The sequence below is a fragment of the Callithrix jacchus genome, chromosome 4, assembly GCF_049354715.1.
Source record: "Callithrix jacchus isolate 240 chromosome 4, calJac240_pri, whole genome shotgun sequence".
Taxonomy (NCBI): Eukaryota; Metazoa; Chordata; class Mammalia; order Primates; family Cebidae; genus Callithrix; species Callithrix jacchus.
This window is the reverse complement of record NC_133505.1, coordinates 112,748,213-112,773,229: the sequence shown is the minus strand read 5'-3', so window position 1 is coordinate 112,773,229 and position 25,017 is coordinate 112,748,213. Positions and strand designations below refer to the sequence as shown.

Here is a 25,017-nt window from a genome sequence, read left to right as displayed (position 1 = left end):
TATAATAAATTAAAATAACCTAGTTTTTTTTTTTATTGCTAAGGATTATGCTGGTAGCGTAACTGAAGTTTGTGTCATTCTGTTCTATTGTCATGAAACATTGCACTTTACATTCAACGTGTTGGGTGATAGAACATTAAATTTAATGCAAGTTTAATAGCTGTATTTTTGAAAGCTTGTGAAAGCTATTCATCTAATGAGGTGCTACCCTTATCTTAGAATTCAAGGTAAATATTCTAAAGGTCAATCCTGCTTACTTTTTAAGCTATTGTAGCTTATCTTTCTTGAAATTGTCGTTTTGGTCAACACTTTGTATAAATGAGATTGGTTTTGACCACACAGATTTTTCTAATAGTTTCCCTTAGTTAATAACCTTGCAAAAATCTTATTGACGATTTTTAGACCAGTGTTGTTATTGTAGACTCTGCAACAGCATTGATGTTTTATTGTTTTGTTTTTTCCCTTAAAAACGTTAGGCTTTATATGCCTGCATGACTATATGTGCACTATGGTTAGAGATCTCTCATTTCTTTTACTGGTTTAGAACTCTCTCGACATACTTTTAATATACTGTGAAAAACAATTTAGAAGATAAGAAAAAAAGTAAAGATTTAGAGACAAAGGTCTGTCTCTTCTCAGAGACATTGGTGTGAGTCCTCAGTTTATTGTTGGCTTTGTGGGTAATTCTTTGGTACTCTGTTATCTTCTGTTTAAGCAACAATGGCTTGCAAGTGGGAAATTGGAGCCCTGGGTCCTGTTCTGCCATTAACTAACCAGGTGACCACATGCTATTTATTTATGGTCTCTTTGTGGTTTCCTCTGAGTTAATGAGTAAAGGACAGTGTAGGCTTTGAGGAGAGCTTTGAGAAATGGAAAGTTTTAGACCTTATTTGGTGATTATATGTTATATTGAGTTGGGTCTGTATTGATTTAGCCACATGTTAACCAATCTAGAGTGAAACCCATTGCAAAGAGTCTCAATAACTCATATCACGGACTTCTGCTGCATTCACATGTTGTGACCTGTAGGACACGTTTGTCCTGAGTGACTCAGTGAGCACAGTGAGATGTTGCTGTTAGTCTGTTCAGGCTATTATGACAAAATAGCATAAACTGGTGGCTTAAAAACAACAGAAATGTGGCTGTGTCAGTGGCTCACGCCTGTAATCCCAGCACTTTGGGAGGCCAAGGCGGGTAGATCATGAGGTCAGGAGTTCAAGACCAGCCCAGCCAACGTGGTGAAACCCCCGTCTCTACTAAAAATACAAACGTTAGCTGGGCGTGGTGGCGCATGCCTGTAATCCCAGCTATTCGGGAGGCTGAGGCAGGAGAAATGCTTGAACCAGGATCCAGGAGGTGGAGGTTGCAGTAAGCAGAGATTGCACTTCCAGCTTGGGCTACAGAGCGAGACTCCATCTCCAAAAAAAACAAAAACAAAAACAAAAAAAAAATAGAAATGTGTTTCTTAGAGTTATGGAGGCTGGGAAGCCTGAGATCAAGATGATGTCGGATTTTGTGTCTGGTAAAGACCAACTTTTTGGTTCTTAGACAGTGCATTCTCGTATTCTGGAAGAGGTGAGGATATCTCTGGGGCCTCTCTTATAAGAGCACGAATCCCATTCATGAGGGTTCTGCTTTCGTGACCTAATCACCCCACCTTCTAATACCATCAGCCTGGGGGTTATGATTTCAGCATATGAATTTTGGTGGAACACAAAAATTATAAACATTCAGGCCATAGCACTTGCTGCTCTCAGAAATTTCAGTTTACTGAAATTACTACACATGGGTTATAATAATGGCGTACCTCTTTGAACTGCCTATTTGTGAGAATCACATGCGAGATGTGAGCACCTTAAAATACTGTAAAAATACTTTCAGTGAAGAAATTCTGTAAGGAGATTTTATTGTACTTAAACTCAGAAGTTTCAGTGTCCAAAGTGGATTTTCAATTTAGCTATTCATTGTGATTGATGGAGCATATTTTGGCTTCAATATGCTAAGCAATAACTGTTCTTTTTCTATAAGCTACTGGCATTAAGGCATGCTTTAGTCTGCACAAAGCAGGTCAGTGTTAGTTATCAAAGACGAATAACCTCTTTTTTCTAATCAGTTAATTTTTTAAAAAAACTCAAACTAACAAGAAAAACAACTATCAGCACCTTGGAAGATTTTTAGGATTTCTTTATAGTAAACAGCTTATTTGAAATTAGGACAAATCTTTCTAAAGGTTCGATGATGTTTACCTTTTTTTCCCTTAGTTCTGTAGTTACTTTTCTGCAGCAGCTGAGTATCAGTGAACCAAGGAGCTAGTTCTTCTTGATGTTATATAATACTGTCACTTTGTCCACACGTCGATATCATTAGAAAATGTCAAGTGAAAATTACTTCCTTTTTATCAACCTGCCTGTAGTTTCTTCATGATTTATTCAGTGGGAACACATAGATAACTTAGGGCTCTCAAGTAGAAATTTTTTAAAAAGTTATTACAATCTGATTTTTTAAAATATGGTAAGATTTGATGGTTTTATTTATTGGTAGTGTCATGGGTGCACTTGAGTATTTCATTCTCTGCCTGAAAATCATGTCTTGCTGAGAAAGTTGTACTTCACTCTGTTTGACAGAAGTATTAAAAGGTGTTAGGAAGCTGGGTGTGGTGGCATGCGCCTGTAGTCCCAGCTATTCAGGAGGCTTTGGCAGGAGGATCTCTTGAACCCAGGAGGTGGAGGTTGCAGTGAGCTGAGATCGCACCACTGTACTCCAGCCTGGGTGACAGAGTGAGACTCTGTCCCAGAAAAAAAGCGGCGGGGGTGGGGGTTAGGAATTGAACTATTCCTTCTCCACAAAATAAATTTCACTTTTAAATTGTGTATATTTGCAACTCAATGAAGTGAATTTAGGAATACTTCTTTACTTTTTTTTTGAGATTAGTCTTTATGTCAGTAAAATTTTGTCATGTAAGTGTAAATCAGGTGTCTGATTAATTCTGTTATAGAATTAAAGAATTAGCCAGACCCCCAACTTAAAAATATTGGGTTTACTCCCTACCAATATGCTTATATTAAAATGACAGCTTTCTTCTTTCAAATGCATTCTGAGGCCTGTTCTTCACCCAACGCCACCTGTTTCTCCCCACTCCCCACCCCCACTACCCCTTTGGACTTTGGGTTTTCATTTGCGCCTGTCTGGGTTGTATTGTTAGGGGGGCAAGGGGAAGTACAAAGAAACCCTTGCTGTTTTCTTGCATAAACTAAGTATGGGGTTGAGGAGGATAGGATAGTGAGATTGGAGGCTCTGGCTTGGTCAGTGTGATGGAAATGAATTTTCCTTTGCTTTGGGGTCTGTTTTCCAGGGAGTCCTGCAGGAGGTGGTGGGGGGTTGGTGGGGGGCTGGTGGAGTGGGTGTGGCGGGCACTTAAAGGAATAGCAGAAACCTCACTCCTGGCAGTTAGTGTTTTATACAATGGCTTTCTAAGTGACTGGGTTAACTATCTTGTGAGGTTTAGAAGTCATTTCCATGCACTGTAATCCGGCTTCTAGCCTTGCCTTTCAATTGCAGCTGCCCTCACTGGGGTCAGAGCTGACTTAAGTTGCCAAGCCCAAGGACATTTTTCAGTTCTTATTTGACCTCTTTGAAGTATCTGGCATTGATGACCACTTCCTAAATACTCACTTTTTGTATGGTTTCAGGGACATTAAGACTCTTAAGTTTTCTTTTTTGTTTTTTGACCATTTCTTGTTATTTCTAGAAGCCCCCACTTCTTCCTTCAGCACTTTAAATGTACTGTTTTCCCAGCTTCCACTCTATCCTTCCTTTCTGTTTCCCAGCGTTATCTCATCTACTCTCAGCTTCTGTTTATAGTTTGGTAACTTGCACATCTGTATTTCTAACTCTAGCCTCTCACTGAGTTCCAGTTAGATGTTCTCTTTCTATCTCAAACTCAACTTGAGCAAAACAAGACTTACCCACTACCACCCCAACTCTTCCTCTGTAATCCTAATGTCAGTTAATTCTGGTTTACCCTAAGCCAAAGCCTGACATTGTTCATAAACCCTGCTCTCTCACCTTCCACTGCACAACTCATTATTGTGTCATGTAAAATGTGAGATTGTTGTCAGATTTGGAACGTCTTCCGCGTTCCTTTTATGTATAAGCTACAGGATTTGTGAACCCAAAATAGACTGGTCTCAGCCAATTTAGAAAGTTTATTTTGTCAAGGTTAAAGACACACCTGTGACACCGCCTCAGGAGGTCCCCATGGTAGGCACCCAAGGTGGTCAGGGTGCAACTTGCTTTTATACATTTTTAGGAAGACAATACATTCATCAATACATGTAAGATTTACACTGGTTTGATCTTGAAGGGTGAGACTTCTTGAAGAGGGGCGGGCTTCTAGGTCATAGGTAGATTTAAAAATTTTCTGATTGACGGTTGAAAGATTTATTATCAGTAGAAAGGAATGTTGGGGTTAAGATAAGGGGTTGGGCTGGGCGCAGTGGCAAAAGCCTGTAAGACCAGCACTTTGGGAGGCCTTTGAGCCAGGCAGATCCCCTGAGGTCAGGAGTTGAAGACCAGCCTGGCCAACATGGTGAAAACCTATCTCTACTAAAAATACAAAAAATTAGCCAGGCATGATAGTGCGTGCCTGTAATCTCAGCTGCTTGGGAGTCTGAGACAGGAGAATCACTTGAACCCAGGAGGCGGAGGTTGCAGTGAGCCGCGATCATGCCACTGCACTCCTACCGGCTACACAGCTAGTGAGACTGTCTCCAAAAAAAATAAAGTAAGGGGTTGTAGAGACCTAGGTGTTGTCATGCAGATGAAGCCTCCAAGTAGAGAATAGGCTGTAAACATTTCCTATCTGATGTAAGGTCTGTTTTGATGTTAAAATGCTGCTGGGGTATAATGAGGCCTGCAAACCCCTCTTCCATCATAGTCAGAACTAGATTTTCAGGCAACTCTGAATGTCCTTGGCCAGGAAGAGGAGTCCATTCACATGGTTTGGGGGCCTTAGAATTTTATTTTTGGCTTACAGATTTCAAGGCATTTTATGTTTTCTTGTGCCGTGAATAAGCCTAAAATACTATCATATTTTAATCGACTATCCTCATTAACTAGTTTGTTGTTAACCTCTTCTATATAGTGACGTCTTGTTATTCTTACATTCTTTTAATTGGAGGAATATTCCACAGACTAGCTTCTGGCTTTGTACATTTCAAACCTTGTTTAACTTTATTTCTCCTTCACTACTCACATGATCCTGTGCTGGGCGCAGTGGTACACAGCCTTAAGTAAATGCCATGTTGCTTAGGTGAGTTGACTTAGAGGTAGGAAGAAATTCCTAGAAGGCATTTCTTAAACTAGGACAGTTAGGGATAACTTAACTCTATATAGAAGTGACTACAAAACCACGTCAGTATTTTCCACTAAATCCCAAACAAGTATATTTCCAATCAACTTTCCTTTAGCCAGATCTAGTATCACCTGAGAAGAAAGCAAGAATGATGAGGAAGAGTGAAAAAAAGACCAATCTTAACTGATTGTGGTTAGCATATCGTTTACAAATTTTACAAAAACATATGTGTATGCAACTATATTGTTAGGGCTCCTCTGTGGGCCTTGTGTAAGTGAAGGGCTTCAGCCTCATTGGCTCCATGCCTTCTCTGACCACACTGCTTCTGTCACACGCCCTATTGTCACCCATCACAAGCATTTCTTTCGTCTTTTGTTGTTTTTGGAGATGGAGTCTTGCTGTGTCGCCCAGGCTAGAGTGCAATGGCATGAACTCGGCTCACTGCAACCTCCACCTCCCGGGTTCGAGCGATTCTCCTGCCTCAGCCTCTGAGTAGCTGAGATTACAGGTGCCCACCACCATGCCCAGCTAATTTTTGTATTTTTAGTAGTGACGGGATTTCATCATGTTGACCAGGCTGGTCTCAAACATCTGACCTCAGGTGATCCACCTGCCTCGGCCTCCCTAAGTGCTCGGATTACAGGTATGAGCCACTACGCCCAGCCAATCACAAGCATTTCTTCCCTCTGTCTGCTTCTGTATAAGATTGAAGGAACCAGTGATTTGGGACCGTTCCCACTGCCTACCCCATTTGAGGGGATACACTCCTAGTACCCCTGGTTGAAATTCTGAATACACTTTAGATAACAAAGCCATTGTTATCCTGTGTTTAAAGTTCTTTGTTGATTACGAGTTAACTAAACCTTCATAAATGGCTTACCCTGCCACCTTACCAAGATACACAAATAACTTTGTTTTCTTGGGAAAATGTGTTTAAATTTCTAGACATTTAATTCAAACACAAACTCTTCTGTAAATTGGGGTATGTCAACATGAATTACAGAGGCTTAGAAGAAGACACACAAATCTCGGCTGTCTTGCTCTCTTTTGGTTGATTTGTTTTATAGCTGTATTTTCCACTTAGATTAAGTTTCTCACTCACTTTAAGACAGTAAACCTGGCATATTACGCTAAAATACTTTGCTATCTTTTATCCATTTTCACCCAGATTTAAAAGTAGTGTGTGTTTCAGAACCTCCACAAGGCTGAGAAATAAAAGTAGTGTGTGAAGCTGAAAGATGAGATACATTTTCAGCATAAACTTTATTTCTTAAAACCATTTGTTTCTACTGATGGTCAATTTTATCATATTTAGATCATCTTTGTTTCTAAATCATTAGGATTTAATAGATGACACTCTAATCTTATAATGTGGCTTTTTTTCACCTTAAATCTGGGGCAACCGTGAGTGCCATATATTTCTGTTAGAAAGGTGGAGAAACAAAACATGCGTTTAAATTAGATGGAAAGCACCTGTTCTGTTTCGGTGACTCCTAGAGTATACTTCTGTCATCATCATTTCATAGTTGACAAATCTGAGTCCCAGGGATTCCATGAGAGAGTTGAGACCTGAACCCAGGACTGTAGATACCCAGTCCTGGCATTCAGAGATTTTTGGGGTCAAGTCAGAATATAGAAACTTGAAGATGATTCTCTGCTTCTGGATATCTTGCTGTTTTGTAGCATGTTTCTTTTTTTTTTTTTTTTTTTAATTTGTAAGGCAGCTAAGGTGTTGGTGCCCTACCTCATAAGATTACAATACTGAAAACTGTGATTGTAGAGGACTTAGGTGCCCAAATGCCAAATAAAAAGTGACCCAGTCCTGGAAAAGAAGCCAACATTGCTTCAGTGCTTTAATGTAAGTTTAGAGAGAATTCAGAGATTAGATAGAAAGGACAGGGCAAGTTAGTTTTTAGGCTTTAAGAATGCATAAGTAGTGTAATACTTATTCATATTTTCCTCATATTTAAAAAATATCTGTCACTAGTATAATCCCCTCTGACTTCCAAAGAAGCTCTATATGTGTACTTAAGAAGTAATAGAGGCACACAATGAAAAAACCTTGGCAATTTTGAATAACAGTGCTTTTTTCAAGTAGAGTCTTTATGTAAACCAACAAATAGAGCACAAGTTTCTTCACTGTCACAAATAGGCTTTTACATCAATGAGATTTGAATATATAGTGTGGCCATTACAGTAAGCTAGGTAAAAAGTATTCCCCACTGTGTAGGACTTAGCGAAGGGCCACTGGGAGGTCAGCAACAGCAGTAACTTCCCTTTGCATTGAACGTGCTGTGAAGAATACAACAAGAAAGATTAGTTCATCCACAAGACTTCAGACCTTAGAAGACCAACTGGCTTATTGTTGGCTTGAAAATTTATTTTGCCTACTGTCCTTTTGGGGACTTTGAAGAAAGATATGGGCCCTGGTTGAACCTGCACAATATGGAGTTTACAGGACTAAAAACTATGTGTCCTCAGGGCTTCTTTACAAGCTAACAGCGCTTCATTCATTGGACCTGCTCCTTCCTGCTTTTGCACTTGGGGTTGCCATCATGTGGCAGCATGAGGAACTGAAGCTACTATTGCGGAACCCCTCTGGCTAATCCTTGCTGTGTAAAATACAGTTTTGCCTTTTTATTTGAGGGAATGTCATTGCTTTTGATCAAGAGTTGTGGGGAAGAGATAAACTAACAATAATGAGGTTGGAGGTGTATTTGGCATTTGGATCCTGAAGTAGCCTTTATAGTTATTATCTAGCATTCACAGGGAGAGAATTAGAAATTATTTTCAAGCTTTTCTTTGCTGGAAGAAACGTTAATGCAGTCTTTCAAGCCAGGTGATCCCCTCACTTGAGGTAGTAGCATTTGTTGCCTTGATTGTAGGGCATATGCTGATTGGATGATTTCTTTTTTCCTTTTTTTAGAGACGAGGTCTCACTCTGTCACCCAGGCTGGAGTACAGTGGCACAATCAAAGGTCACTGCAGCATCAAACTCCTGGGCTCAAGCCATCCTCCCACCTCAGCACCACCATGCCAGATAATTTATTTTTTATTTTTGTAGAGATGTGATCTCATTATGTTGTCCAGGCTGGTCTTTAACTCTTGGGCTCAAGCAATCTTCCTGCCTTAGCCTCCCAAAGTGTGGGATTATAGGCGTAAGCCACCGTGTCTGGCCATGGATGATTTTTAAAGTCAAGAAACTTTGATCAGGCATCTGCTACATCCAGGGTACTGTGGCCAGTGCAGGGCATAGTAGGAGGTCTCTGACCTTAAGAGCTTACAGAATAGTTTGGGAAGTAGGATGTGTGATATAGATAACAAGTTCCAGGCTATGTTAAGGGTATTGTAGAGTAAAACTGGGACTTGGGCCTTCAAGGGAAGGAAGCCAATATGCACGCAATGTAGGGGGAAGAATGAGGGGGAACAGGGTCTCGGAGGAAGAGAGTTCCATTCAGGAAATAGTGAGAGGGAAAGTTGGGAGTGGAGATAATACATTGTGAGGAACTTAAATGACAATTTGACTATCAACACTTCTATAAGAATGGACAAAAGTAAGAGGGTAAACTATTTCATGGGGGAATTGATTTTTGGATGTATCTGTGAAGCAGTTTTAATACTTTTTTCTCTCATTTAGGAAGTACTGAAGCTATGTTTGAATTGTTGGGGCAAAAGGTAATTTACCTCTGCCCTCCAAAGGTTCTATAACTGAGTCTGCTGAAATAAACTGATAATAGATTAACAGGAGAAAAGTCATACATATTTATTTATTTCCTTTCATTATTAGTTGATATGTAATAATTATACACATTTATGGGCTATAGTATGATATTTCAGTCCATGGATACCATGTGTAATGATCAAATAAGAACAATCAGCATGTCCTTCAAGTCAAACATTGATTATTTCTTTGTGTTGGGAACATTAAATATCCTCTCTTCTAGTTTTTTGAGAGTATACAATAAATCGTTATTAACTGTATTCACCCTGTAGTGCTGTGGAGTACTAGAACATATTCTTCTTATCTAGCTGTAATTTTGTATTTGTTAACCAACCTCGCCCCGTTCTTCCCTCCCTGCTACCCTTCCCAGTGTCTGATAAACCACAATTCTACTCTGCTTCTGTGACCTCAACCTTGTCTAGCTCCCCCTTGAGTGAAAACATGGTATTTATCTTCTTGTGCCTCACTTATTTCAGTTAACAGAATGTCCTCCAGGCTCATCTCTGTGGCCATGAATGACAGAATTTCATTCTTACCTTTTTATGGTTGAATAGTATTACATCATATAATATATATATATTATATGATGTGCACACCATATTTTCTTTATCTGTTTAGCTGTTAATGGACATTTAGGTTGATTCCATATCTTGGCTATTGTGAACAGTGTTGTATTAAACGTGGGAGTGCAGGTATGTCTTTGATATACTGATTCTCCTTCCTCTGGATAAATACTCAGCATTAGGATTGCTGGATCTTATGGTAGTTTTACTTTTAGGGAAAGCTTCATACTGTTTTTCATATTGGCTGTACTAGCTTACATTCCCACCAAAGATATGTAAGAGTTCCCTTTTCTCTGCATCCTTTCCAATATTTATATTTTTTGGTATTTTTTTCTATATGGAACCCTTCACAAATTTACATGTCATTCTTGCTCAGGGACCATGCTAATCATCTTTGTGTCATTCCAGTTTTAGTATAGGTGCTGCCTAAGCAAGCCCTGTTTTTTGTCTTTTTGGTTATAGCCATTCTAACTATGGTGCGATATCTCATTGTGATTTTAATTTGCATTTCCCTGATTATTAGTGATGTACAGCATTTTTTCCTATGCTTGGCCATTTTTCTTGTTTTGAGAAATGTCTATTCAGATCCTTTGTGCATTTTAAATTGAATTACTAGTTTTTTTTATTGTTGTTGAGTTTTTTGAGTTCCTTATATATTGTGGTTAGTAGTCCTTCATTGGTTGTAGAGTTTGGATATACTTTCTCCTATTCTACAGGTTGTCTCTTCATTGGTTTCATCTGCTGAACAGAGCTTTTTAGTTTGAGATAATCCTATTTATTAATGTTTTTGTTGCCTCTGCTTTTGAAGTCTTACCTATAAAATTTTTGCCTGTATTCCCATATGCTTTCTTCTGATAGTTTTGTTTGGGTTTTATGTTTAAGTCTTTAATTCATTTTGAGTTGGTCTTTATATATGGTGAGAAATGGAAATCTATAGTTTCCATTCTTCTGCATATGGATACCCAATTTTCTCCACAACAATTATTGAAGAAATTATCCTCTTCCCAACATAAGTTCTTATAGCCTTTGTTGTAAATTAGTTGGCTATAAATTGTTGGATTTATTTCTGGGTTCTTTATTTTGTTCCATTGGTCCATGTGTCTGTCTTTATACTAGTACCATGTTGTTTTGGTTATTGTAGCTTTGTGGTATAGTTTGAAGTCAGAAAGTGTGTGTGATGCTTCCTGCTTTTTCCTTTTTGTGCATATTGTTTTGGTTATTCAGGGTCTTTTACGGTTCCCTGCAAATTTTAGGATTAAGAAAACATTCTAGGAAGAATGTCATTGGTATTTTAATAAGGCTTGCATTAAGTCTGTAGATTGCTTTGGGCAGTTTGGTCATTTTAGCAACATTTAGTTTTCCAATCCATGAGCATAGGATGTCTATTTTTTTGTGTTCTCTTCAATTTATATGTTTATTTAATTTATATATATTTTTTATTTGAGACAGGCAGGTCTTGAACTCCTGAACTCAAGTGATCTTCCCTCTTTGGCCTTCCAAAGTGCTGGGGATTAGAGGCCGAAGCCACTGTACCCATCCCTCTTCAATTTCTTTTATCATTTATAATTAGTTTTCATTATATAAATCTTTTACCTCCTTGGTTAAGTTTATTCCTAAGTGATTTTTATGTAGCTATTGTAAACAAAATTGATTTCTTTTTCAGCTAGCTCATTGTTGGTATATAGAAATGCTACTGCTTTTTAAATTTTTATTTATATGTATTTATTTAAAAAAATTGTTTTTGACGACAGAGTCTTGTTCTGTCACCCAGGCTGGAGGGCAGTGGCACAGTCTTGGCTCACTGCAACCTCAACCTTCCTAGGCTCAAGCAATCCTTCTACCTCAGCCTCCCAGATAGCTGGGACTACAGGTGTGTGCCACCATGCCCAGCTAATTTTTGTATTTAGTAGAGATGAGATTTCACTGTGTTGGCCAGGCTGGTCTTGAACTCCTGGAATCAAGTGATCTGCCTGTCTCAGCCTCCTGATTACGGGTGTGAGCCACTGCTCCTGGCTGCTACTGATTTTGTATGTTGATTTTTTTTTTGTGCTACTTTAATGAATCTGTTTATCAGTTCTAAGAGGTTTTTGGTTGAGTCTTTTGTTTTTTCTATATATAAGATCGTGTCATCTGCAAAGGGGAACAATTTGACATCCTCTTTTTCAATTTGGATGCCCTTTATTTCTTTCTCTGGTCTAATTGCTCTGGCTAGTACTTCTAGTATTTTTTCCTGTAGATGTATCTGTTGTGTTGTTTGAGTAGAGTGCTTTGGCTTTGTTCCTGGGTGAGCACAGTCATGTAGTCTCGGTGTGACTTCTTGGTGACAAACAGCCATCAGTGGTGTCAGTGAATTCCTCAGTGGCTTATGCTGTAGTTTGTGGAGGCTGTTGGGTGCTTTTGTTGGACACAGGGGTGCTGGGTAGTCTGGTCCTCAGGTCACTAGGTGACACATGTGGCTACATGGCATTCCTGCCGTTGGTGTGGGTGGCAGGCTTTTAGTGAACTAGTCCTCAGGACCCTGGTCAGTGTGCCAGAGGACTAGCAGTGATGGTTGTGGGCTCTGGGTGAACTGGTCCTCTAGTCTCTGCACTGCATGCATGGCTAAATGGCAGCTCTACGTCTAGAGGGGTGGGGTCACTGTCAGGGTTGGTGGCAACAGACCTGGGCATGTAATAATGTGCAGGTGCATGGAAGTCACACAAGGTATGAAACTTGAAGAAGGGCCAAATAGGTGATTCCTAAATACCCTCTTCATAGGGGATAGGGAAGGGGAATTTGTAAGCAATTTTGGAGGAAAAATAAATTATTTTGAAGGAAGGTGATTGGGCCCAAAGAACAGACAACAGCCTAGGACAAAATTCACGTGGTCTATGGCTGTGGCATCTACTCTAGTCTTGTTTCATGTGAGTTAATTTTCTGTGTTTGATAAGAGTATAGGGAGGGGGCCCAAGAAAATAGCATTCCTTCTGAGGGAACTTCAGAGAAATCCTCTCTTTGCACTTCAGGAGAAACAAAGGGATGAGAGACTGTGGCCGGGAGTGATAAGAGAAGGTCAGAGAGACCTTCGTTCTGAGGCTGTTCCTTTACTTCAAAGTACTGAGCATGTCAAAGTGCTATACTTTGGTTTATTTTCTGAGCCCCAACAGGATCTTTAAAATTTCTTCTATTCTTTATAATGTTGGAAATTATAAATCCTTCTAGAAGGAATACAATTTGCAAGGAGACTTGTTTTAATTATGTTTAATGGTTTTAATTTCAAAGGGAATAACTGGCTCAGATATTTTAGTAGTAACTTTGAGCTATAAATGAGAGTGACAAACAGCCTTCTGTGATTTGGGCAAGATAGAAAAAAATGAAATGAAACTAGGGTTGGGGTTATAGACAGAATGCATGTTCCAAGATTTGGTGTACTTGCTAGAGATAGGGGACAAAATTCCCTGCACTTTCCAGCAGCCAAGGCAATAGGGACCCACAGTAGCAGTTACTCAATTTATGGTGACGTTAAATAGGACAGATACTCCTACCACTTAGTATTCAGAAAAATGTTTTTTTGTAAGCCATCATAAAGAGACTTCTCATGAAGGATTCTGTCAACCATATCCCCTTAGCTAGTACAATATCAGATATCAATCACTTTTTATAATGTCCCTCAGCCTTGATCAGTAGTGTGACACCAAAGTACAGTACAAATAATTTTCTGGGGTCTTGAAACCATCCAGTCCAAGTAGGCAATTCTTTGAAGCTCTACCTTAATTTAAGAATAAAACGTAACAGCACGTAAAACAGTTTCTTGAATGGTGATTCTCTTTCGGATTGCACACTTCTTTGGGAAATGGATGATAGATCTAGATTTCTTTCCTTCTCAATGCACATATGCATAATCACACACATTTTGCATGTCATTTTAGGAAATTTACAATTTCAGAGTTCATAATCCCTTACCCTATCCCTCATCTCCTCACCCTTGTCCCACCCCAACCCTCCTGCCCTGACTGATCCAGGCTGAGCACCCTGGTCTTCAGGGCTGTCATGAGTAAACATGGTATGAACATGCAGTATGGAGATGGTTGGGCTGGTTGGACACATTCCTCTGCTTTAACAGGAAGCCATTCTGAGGATGGGAATTGATTTTCATTTATAAAAGTTGATGAATTTAACAGGACATGTCTGAACAAAAGATGTTTATTTCTCTTTAGTGGGATTGTAGTTAGGAATGTGATTTTTCTCAGAGAACAGCTAAGCATAACAAACTAAAAAGGGCCCCAAATCTCCCTCTTATAAAGGAAGCTCTAATAATTTTAGCCTAGAAAAATTATAAGGCAGGTGTTACAAAGGACCATCTGAGCTATCTTAAACTAACAAATTATTGGTATTTTGGTATTTGATATTCTTGCTACAGAGAGAATGTCTAACTTTAAGCACTTACAGTTTCTTGGTGAACCTAAAATAAAATCCTTGTGTAATATAACCTTGGGAAGCTGAAAAATGTTATTTTCTTTTAGAATTATTTATCATCATATCATAAACCAGTTATATGTTGAAAACGTTTATCCAGTTATATCTGCTTTAGATTCTCATTAATTGTGGTTTCTTTGTATTGCAGTGTTCTAATATTAGGCGCTTCAGGTGGAGTTGGTACTTTTGCTATACAGGTAAAACCATTTTTTAATCTTGTAAATAGGAGGATTTTGTTTACATGAATTTATAAGATAAATTATTTCTCCTTAAAAGCTGAGAGAAAGGTAGGTCTGGTAAATGCGCTGTAATTTCAGCTTGTTCTGTAAGAGGAAAATATTCTTTTTTTCAGTTAAAAAAAATTACTTTTTAGAGACAGAGTCTTGCTGTGTCACCCAGGCTGGAGTGCAGCGCACAGTCATAGCTCACTGTAGGGAAAATATTCTAATGTAGAAGGAAGCATTAATCTTTCTAGTAGTTTAATATGAGTGGGTGTGTAGATGTTCTATAACAAATGTAGGAAAGCTTTTAAGAGGGAAGAACATGGGCAGTGCAGGTAGATGAAAGTTTGCAATTTGGTAGGAAACAGCCAATGTCAAAAATTAATGCTAGTTTCCAATCAAAATTTTTGCAGGCTAAAAAGCCTGCAAATGTAGAAACTGATAAGCTGATTCTAAAATTTATATAGAAATACAGTAGTTAAGATGGCAATACTCCCCCAAAATGATTTATAGATTTAGTGCAATCCCTATCAAAATTCCAGCTGCTTTTTTTTACTTTGCATAGATGGACAAATTTATCCTAAAATGCATATGGAATCACAGGGGACCCCAAATAGCCAAACAGTCTTGAAAAGTAATAAATGTGGAGGACTCACACTTGCTGATTTCAAACTTACTACAGAGCTACAGTAATCAAAACATAAGGGTAGACTTATAGCTCAATGGAATGCAACTGAACATCCAGAAATAAACCCATACCTCTGTGGTCAATTGATTCTGACAAGAATGGCAAGACCATTAAATGGGGAAAAGAATAGTCCTTTCAGCAAATACTGCTGAACAACTAGATATCCATATGTAAAAGAATGAAGTTGAGCCCCTACCTCACATCATATTTAAAAAAAGAAACTCTCAAGGCCAGGTGTGATGGTTCATATCTGTTATCCCTACACTTTGGGAGGCCAAGGTGGGAGGATCACTTCAGGTCATTAGTTCAAGGTCAACGTGGCCAACATGGTGAATCCCTCTCTCTACTAAAAATACAAAAATTAGTCGGACATGGTGGTGTGTGCCTGTAATTCCAGTTACTCAGGTGGCTAAGGCAGGAGAATTGCTTGAACCTGGGAAGCAGATGTTGCCGAGAGCCTAGATCATGCCACTGCTCTCCGACCTGGGTGATGAGTGAGACTCTATTTCAAAAAAGTAAAAAGAAAAAAACCTCAAAATGGATCAAAGATCTAAATATAAGAACCAAAACTATAAAACTTTTAGAAGAGTAGGCAGGGAAATGGGAAAAAAAAAAGTCCTAGAAGAAAACGTAGGAGAAAGTCTTCATGACCTTAGATTTGGCAACAGATTTTTAGATATGACACCCAAAGCACAAGGAATCAGAGAAAAAAATAAATTGTATTTCATCAAAATTAAAAAAAAACTTTTTTGTATGTCAAAGGGCACTATCGACAAAGTGAAAAGACAACCCATAGAAGGGAAGAAAATATTTGCAAATCATTTATCTGATAATGGTCTAGTATCCAGAATATATAAAGAACTCTTATGACTTAACAACAAAAAGACAGCACAGTTTTTAATTAGCCAAGAATTTGAACTGACATTTCTCCAAAGAATATATACAAGTGGCCAGTAAGTCCATGTAAGGATGGTCAGTATCTTTATTCATTAGGGAAATGCAAATCCAAACCACAGTGAGATACTGTGTCCTTTTTTTTGAGATGGAGTCTTGCCTTGTTGCCCAGGCTGGACTGCAGCGGTGCGATCATGGCTCATTGCAACCTCTGCCTCCTGGGTTCAAGTGATTCTCCTGCCTCAGCTTCCCAAGTAGCTGGGATTACAGGCACGCACCACCATGCCTGGCTAATTTTTGTGTCTTTAGTAGAGACGGGATTTCACTATGTTGGCCAGGCTGGTCTCAAACTCCTGACCTCTTGATCCTTCCGCCTCTGCCTCCCAAAGTTCTGGGATTACACAGTGCCCAGCCAATACTGTGTCTTATAATAAAAAGCAAACACAGAAAATAAAAAATGTTAGCAAAGATGTAAATAAATTAGAACACTCATACATTGCTGGTGGGAAGTTAAAATGGTACAGACATTGTGGAAGAATTTGTTGGGTTCTCAAAATGTTAAACATAGAATTACCATATGACCTAGCAATTCCATTCTTATGTGTATACCCAAGAAATGAAAACATACATTTAAGCCTAATCTTATTCATGAATAACATAGCAGCATTATTCATAATAGTAAAAAAAAGTGGAAATTAATGTTTATTAATTGATGAATGGATAAACAAAGTGTGTGTGTATGCTATATACACACACACACACACACACACACACACACACACACACACACACAGAATGGAATATTATTCAGCCATAAAAAGGAATAAAATATTGATGCATGTTACAGCATGGATGAATCTTCTAAACATGCTAAATGAGAAAAACCCATAAATAAAAGGTCCTACCTATTGTGTGATTCCATTTATATCATATGTCTAGAATAGGCAAATCCACAGAAACAAAGCAGATTAGTGGTTGTCAGGGGTTGGGGGTGGATGGAGAAAGGAGTGGGGAATGACTCTTAATGAGCATGAGGCTTATTCTTGGGGCAATTAAATATTATGGAATTAGAGGTGATGGTTACACAATATTGTGAATGTATTAGAGGCCACTGTGTACTTTGAATATTTTAAAACTGTGAAAATGGTGATGTATATGAATTTTACCTCAAATAAAATGAAACAAGAAGTTCCACAAGCCTCCAGGAACACCATGGGACCCAGTGGCTGCTTCTGTTCTGGTCAGATGTGTAACTGAATGGCTCCTGGAAGAGGGGGCTTGATTAAGCCTCAGGATGAGGGGAGAGAGCCTTTCCCCCAATATGGGGCTAGTGAGTAGCCTCAAAGGCCACATTACTTTCCAGGAGGGAGGTTTGGGAATTACAGACCACCCCAGACCCACCTTAGACTTTCTGAGAACCCAGATGGTGCTGGGGGCCTCCTGTCTGTCTGTTGACTGAGTTAGGTGAAGGAGGTGAGGATTCCTGGTGATGCACACTTTAACTATTAATTCATCATTTAATAACCAGGATCCAGTCCAGAGGCTTGGTAAATATGAGATGAATGAATAAGTACATAGAAGAAAGGAAAAGAGGGAGAGAGGCTAAAAGAAAAGAGAAATATCATACATAGTAGGTTAGAGTATAAATTGGTACAGCCACTTAAGAAAACAATTTTGCATCTATTAAATCTGAATATAAATTGTAAAGTTTCTTAAAAAACAAAAACAAAAGGACAACACAAAAATTCTATTTTAGGATTATAACATATAGGTAGATAGACAAACATGTTTATCCAAAGATATGTACCAGAATTTCAGAGCAGGGCTATTCCTATTAAAATTCCCCAACTAGAAAAACCCCAATGTCCATCACCAGTAAAATGAGTAAGTAAACTCTGGCATATTCTTACATTGGAATATTATACAGTCATGAAAAATCTGTAATTGCACACAGTGAAGTGGATGAATATCTAACCAAATGTTGAGTAAAAGAAATCAGGCACAAGAGCATATCCTATATGGTTCCATTTAATGGCATTCAAGAACAGGTGAAACTAAGCAGTATTTTTAAGGGTGTTTATTTAATAAAATTTCTAAAAAACAAAAAGCAAAAAGGGTTACTGTAAAGGTCTTGTTAGTAGTTACTTTTTTTAGAGAGTTGAGGTTTTAATTGGGAGGCTTGGGGCAGAGGTGGTATTCTAGTTCTTAATTTTGAGTAATGGTTATAATAATATTTGACTTGTAATAATTTGTTAAGCTATATACTTATATTCTGTATGCTTTTATTTGTATTATATTTTACAATAAAAAATAATAAAATTTAAAAAATAAGTAATAGAAGAGCATTAAGGTTAAATCCCATGCAAAGCTATTATAAGGAAAGTGAAAATAAGGTATAGAATAACATACCATATAATGAAAGCACATCAGAATACATGCCTGGAAAACAGCCTGAAATTTAACCTATTTCAAAACAAATTAAAAGACATTAAAAATATAATATAAGACCTGAAAAAAACAAAATAAATCAGAATTGGAAAAACTCAGGAAAAATGTAAAACTAAATGAAAAATTTATTTAGTAATAGAAAACTAAACTAGGAGAAACTCAATAGCAAGTAAACAGAACACATAATGCTTCCTTAATGGAAACAAAATGCAGAAAAAAAATTCAAATTACAAAAGAAACAAAAAGGTAGGCTAGGCACAGTGGCTCCAATCGCAGCACTTTGGGAGGCTGAGGCAGGGAGACTGTTTGAGCTCAGCGATTCAAGATCAACCTAGGCAATATTGCAAAACCTTGTCTCTACAAAAAAATATAAAAATTAGCTGGGCATGGTGGCTTATACCTGTAATCTCAGCTACTGGAGAGGCTGAGGTGTGAGGATCATTTGAGCCCAGGAGGTCAAGGCTACAGTGAGCCGTGATCACCCCACTGCACTTCAGCCTTGACAGAGTGAGACCCTATCTCAAAAAGAAAGAAAAAAATAAAAACAGATTCAACAGAAAGTACCAAATATTGATGACAGGCAAGGAAAATTGAAAGATGGAGTCCTTGAAGGGGAAAACCAAAGCAAGGGAATTGAACCCATACTAAAACAAGAATCAAGGAAACGTTCCTACTGTCCTAAAATCAAATGATTTGAAATGACATGTTTAATAGCCACATCACTTTTCTAAGGACATGGACCCAGACTGAACAACACTAAAAGTTACTAAAAAAAAAATGAAGAAAAATTATAGTGAAATGACTGGCCTTTAGAGAAAAAGAAATAAGATCCTTTGGAAATCTAGACAAAATAGCACATGTGCTACTTACGTATCCATATAAGAATAAAAAGGTGATGTGACTTAGAAATAAAATTAGACTGTCAGGAGACTTTTTGTCAGTAACATTTTTGGTAGAAAAAAATGGAGTAAGATATTTAAGATACTCAAGGAAGAGTGCACCAAGAATCACTTATACAACAAAACTGGCCTTCAAGTATCATGGACACATACAGATTGTTACCAAGATCAAGAACTTGGGGAATCTTGTTCTTCTGATCCCTTTCTGAGGAATCTACTAGATAATGAACTTCTGACTAGGAGTGCCTATGAAGACATTTTAAGGACTAGTGGTAAATGTTCAACGTAGTTACCTATACAACAAAACTAAATGAGGGCTTAGAAGGAGACGGTAAAGGAACAGCCATATGCTCTGTCTGACGAGGTAAATATAGTGAAATAATTGTTATTATTTTTGAGACAGTGTCTTTCTCTGTCATCCAGGCGGGGATACAGTGATGTGATCACAGCTTACTGCAGACTCAACGTCCTGGGCTCAATGATCCTCTCACCCCAAACTCTTGAGACCTGGAACTACAGGCACATGCCACTATGCCCAACTAATTTTTCCATTTTTTGTAGAGATGGGGTATTGCCATGTTGTCCGGACTGGCCTTCAATTCCTGACCTCAAGCAATCTTCCTGCCTTGGCATCCCGAAGTGCTGAGATTTTGTTTTCTTTTTTGAGATGGAGTCTTGCTCTGTAGCCCAGGCTGGAGTGCAGTGGTACAGTCTCGGCTCATTGCAACCTCCGCCTCCTGGGTTCAAGCAGTTCTCCTGCCTCAGCCTCCAGGTTAGCTGAAACAACAGTCACATGCCACCATGCCCAGCTAATTTTTTTGCATTTTTAGTAGAGATGGGGTTTCACCATGTTGGCCAGGATGGTCTCGATCTCTTGACCTCATGATCCGCCCGCCTCAGCCTCCCAAAGTGCTGGAATTACAGGCTTGAGCCACTGCACCTAGCCAAGTGCTGAGATTTTGTAGTCTCAAATTAGAATTCGAAATATCAATGTGAACTCAAGAAATATTTTGTGTATGTGTGTATGTAAAGTCATCGCTCGAAATATCATTTCTCATTAAAACAAGGCAGGGCTTCACAGAGAAGTAGCTGATTTCAGATCTAGGGTGCAAATATACAAGAATAACCTGGAATACATTAAATAGCAAGAAAGCTATCAAAGACTAGTCAGGTCATGTAAAGACTCAAGAGCTAACTTGAAGAAATGCCCAAAGATGTAACAATTTGAGCTTTAGTAATAACGACCATTACACTGAGTTGAAACCTTTTAAATATATTTAAATCCATGTGTTCATGATACTTTTTTCAAAGAGGTCCCTTTTGGAAGATGAAAGGGAACCAATTTATTATCTTATAAATGATAAAGAGAAACGGTTAAGCATTTGTCTTGCCTTTCCTACATGAACTGTATAATTGAGTAGATCAAATAATATAATGAGGGGCAGTGTTACTTTGTGAAAGTATTCAGGCTGCGCACAGAGGCTCATGCATGTAATCCCAGCACTTGAGGAGGCCAGTGTGGGTGGCTCACTAGAGGTCAGGAGTTCGAGACCAGTCTGACCAACATGGCGAAACCCCGTCTCTACTAAAAATGGTGGACACCTGTAATCCCAGCTACTCGGGAGCTTGAGGCAGGGAGAATCGCTTGAACTTGGGAAGTGGAGGTTGCAGTAAGCAGAGATCATACCACTGCACTCTAGCCTGGGATAGAGCAAGACTCCGGCCCCCCCCCCAAAATAAAATATTTCATCTACTTAAATAAAAAGAAGTAGAATTAGATGATTACTATTTCACAATCACCAATAAACAGATATAAGTATTAAGCATTGACAGTTGCTAAGATACTAAGGAGTGCCTCAACCAGACATGATGTGCCTCCTCTAGTTTTGCCAGACACTGTCCATAGTTTTGCTAAAGGGATTGAAATGGAATCTGATCTAGTCTCCAGATCCATCTGCCAAGTTGCAAAAAATAAAGAGGACAGAGCAACATGTCCCGTGGGTGTGCAGTCAGAAATTCCAGACTGTGGGGAACTCCACAGATGAAATGGCCTAGATTGTTCCACAGATAAACTATAAGACCACAGAGGATGGGGAGTTGGGGAGAGATAGCAGGGGGAGAAATACCGGATATAGGTGATGGGGAGGAAGGCAGCACATCACACTGCCATGTGTGTACGTATGCAACAATCTTGCATATTCTTCACATGTACCCCAAAACCTAAAATGCAATTAAAAAAATATATAAAAATAAAGGGAGAAAAGAAAAAGAAAAAAAAAGAAAGCAAAGGGATAGAGCAAGAGCCTATGTAAAAAGAGACTTAAGGCCGTGCACAGTGGCTCATACCTGTAATCCCAGCACTTTGGGAGGCCAAGGCAGGTGGATCACTTGAGGTCAGGCATTCAAGATCAGCCTGGTCAACTTGGTGAAACCTGTCTCTACTTCAAATACAAAAATTAGTCCAGTGTGGTGTCATGTGCCTGTAATCCTGCTCGGGAGGCTGAGGGCAGGAGAATCACTTGAACCTGGGAACGGGGGGTTGCAGTGGACTAAGATCATGCCACTGCACTCTAGCCTGGGCAACAGAGTGAGACTATTTCTCAAATAAAAACCTGAAAATAAATAATTTTAAAAAGAGAGACTTAAAACATACCATTTAAAAAATGTACAAGACTATAATGTCTAGAGAATGCATAGTTGGGTGATAAAACTTTTTAAAATACAAGGGGGTGATTACTATAAAAATCAGGCATATGTGCCTGTAGTCCCAGCTACTCAGGAGGCTGAGGCAGGAGATTTGCTTGAACCTAGGAGGTGGAGGTTGCAGTGAGCCGAGATTGCACTACTGCACTCCAGCCACCATGCCCAGCTAATTTTTATTATTTTAGTAGACACGGGGTTTCACCATGTTGCCCAGGATGGTCTCAATCTCTTGACGTTGTGATCTGCCCACCTCAGCCTCCCAAAGTGTTGGAATTACAGGCATGAGCCACTGCACCCAGCCTCTCCTTTTAATGTAAATCTAGTTATAACTAATTATTTTAAAATATAAGCCATCTGCATTTTAAAACCTAAGTACCATTTGTTTAGGTTTTCTTTTTTTTTTTTGTTTTTTTTTGAGGCAGAGTTTCACTCTTGTTACCCAGGCTAGAGTGCAATGGCGCGATCTCGGCTCACTGCAACCTCCGCCTCCTGGGTTCAGGCAATTCTCCTGCCTCAGCCTCCTGAGTAGCTGGGATTACAGGCACGCACCACCATGCCCAGCTTATTTTTTGTATTTTTAGTAGAGACGGGGTTTCACCGTGTTGACCAGGATGGTCTCGATCTCTTGACCTCGTGATCCACCCGCCTCGGCCTCCCAAAGTTGTTTAAGTTTTCTTACTCCAAGTTTTTAAGATAAAATGGTTATAGTTTCTTCTCCTTTTTAAGAGAACCTTTTCATATATTACCTATTACTTAATAGCTCATTACTTTGAAACACTGTATGATTCAATATTGTGTTAACACTTACTGGAGATGCAAATGATGATATATGGCATTTTAATGTTCTGGATACATTTTAAAGTCATTTTTCTGAAGACATGCTTTTTTGGGCCATTTAACTTTGCTATCCTTGAAAGTGCTAAATTTGAGGCTTTCAACTCCTGTCTTTTCTGTTACTGCTGAGGCACAGAATCCCTCTCTAAGTGGATTAGTTATAACCTTATGACAACAAGGTGGCTGGCTGTCTCATGTAAAGAAAATGAGATCTCTTTCTTGGAATTTTCCTAGTGAACGAAAGTTTAAGCATTTTTACTAGTCTCTGACAGATGGCTTCCTATAGTTCTTGTTAAGATGAGGTACTTAAAGTTCTTTAGAGATTAGTCTGATATATGTATACATGGTGTCAATGATTTTTTTTCAATGCAGTCAGTTTTTCTAATCTCTTCGTTTTTTTTCTTTAATTTTTTTGGGGGGCAGGTAATGAAAGCGTGGGGTGCTCATGTGACAGCAGTTTGCTCTCAAGATGCCAGTGAACTTGTAAGGGAGCTTGGGGCAGATGATGTAATTGATTACAAATCTGGAAGTGTGGAGGAGCAGTTGAAATCCTTAAAACGGTATGTATTAGAACAATGTTCACGCTGGGAATGGGAACAAGGACAGTTGATGATGCAGGTCTGAGATGGTTTGGTGGCTTTACAATCATGTTTGATTCTTAGAGAAGAATCTATGAAAACATTCCGTGTCATTAGAAGTTACTTAGGTTGGCTTCTGTTTTAATTCCAGATGTTAATATAACACAGTAACGGGATATGGATAGGTACTGAGGAAGTTACTTTGCTTACAAAATCTTTACGAATTTTTAAGTTAACGTGCTGGTTTATAAGAGGCCTGAAGACAAAATTGGAAATGTATTCCCTTCTGTGGCATCTGTCACCACAGGAAGAATATAGAGTAGTTTATGAAATACATGATTAGCCCAAAACATACTTTCCGTGTTTTGGCTTAACAAAGGCTTAAGAGAAACACTGTAAGTCTAAATCTTGGTAATGGGAGCATTGTGGATGTTCCCAGTGTGTCTGAATGCCAGGCTGTGGTTTGTCCTGAGGTACCGAACAGGAGGAATGCATTCAGGAATTTTCTTAGGTCCTGTTGATTTGGGCTTATTCATCTGACTTTTATCCAGCCGACATCAAGCTGAAGCTAACACAACTGAGGAGTATTTGGAAAGCTATTTTACTGCTCCTCTTTCAATGGTTTTCCCTTTTTTGATTAGTTTTCAGAAGTAAACTACTCTTGCCCACATTGAGTAGAAGTATATTTTTAAATAGAAAAAAGAAAAAAAGGGAGTGGTTATCTGACACTGCCCAGCCTTTCTCAGCCAGTGCCACCAACTCCCAATGGTAGTTTGGTGGTGCACCCAGGAGCAGCCAACTGTTCAGGGAGCTTCCACTCTTGCCAGGCAGGGTTCCATATGCCAGTTACAGTGGTGAACAAGACAAATGCCCATTTTCATGGAGCTTACATTCTTGTTTGGGAGCTTTTAGTGGTAGGTGCTTTGAAAAAAAAATGAAAGGGAATAGACTGAGGTGGAGGCTGTTATAGATAGGGAGGTTACAGAATGCCTTGTTGAGGAAGCCACATTTGAGTGGAGGCTTTAGTGAGCAAGCCATATGAATAGAATTTGTGTATGTCTGTTGCTCCCTGCTATATCCCTCCATCTGGAAGAGTGTAGTAGCATGTAGTAGGTACTCAATAATGTTTATTTAGTTGTTGAAGGAATCTAGGAGAACAATTGTTCCATCTGGAAAGAACAGCAAACGTAAAGCTGCCATGTCAGGAACATGCCTGGCATGTTTAAGGACTATCATCGTCCCTTTCAGAGATTTTTTCAGCCACCCTACCTGTGTTTCAGGCCTAAGCCTCTGTAGGCCCCTTGAGTGAGGACATGACAGGTCTCTGAGATGTGACTTCTAGAAAGCAGTTATTGTATCTTCTGATGCTTCTAGGAATAGCAACATGATAGTGGGCCAAGTACTACCTATTCCCCTCTATCTACCTTAAGGTTTGTTGTTGTTGTTTTGAGATGGAGTCTCACTCTGTCGCCCAGGCTGGAGTGCAATGGTGCGATCTCAGTTTGCTGCAACCTTTGCCTCCTGATTCTCATGCCTCAACCTCCCAAGTAGCTGGGATCACAGGCACACACCACCATGCCTGCTAATTTTTGTATATATATGTAAGTTTTTTGTAGAGATGGAGTTTCACCATGTTGGCCAGGCTGGTCTCGAACTCCTG

General features: G+C 39.0%; 1 protein-coding gene and 1 non-coding gene across 9 annotated transcripts in view; one reads left to right on the top strand and one right to left on the bottom strand.

Moving 5' to 3' along the window:
* The window catches only part of RTN4IP1 (reticulon 4 interacting protein 1), a 56,600-nt gene that overhangs the window by 13,764 nt on the left and 17,819 nt on the right, over window positions 1-25,017 (top strand). For 6 of the 8 annotated variants that reach the window (XM_035296425.3, XM_078369893.1, XM_035296424.3 and 3 more), the window contains exons 5-6: window positions 14,241-14,289; window positions 23,203-23,339. In XM_035296425.3, the coding sequence (XP_035152316.2) occupies window positions 14,241-14,289; window positions 23,203-23,339 (186 nt within the window). The remainder of the gene's footprint in view (window positions 1-14,240; window positions 14,290-23,202; window positions 23,340-25,017) is intronic. The other 2 variants (XM_078369891.1, XM_035296423.3) reach the window with 1 other exon arrangement.
* Window positions 9,969-10,071, bottom strand: LOC118153292 (U6 spliceosomal RNA). The gene has a single exon (XR_004742547.1). It is a non-coding gene; the product is annotated as a U6 spliceosomal RNA (small nuclear RNA).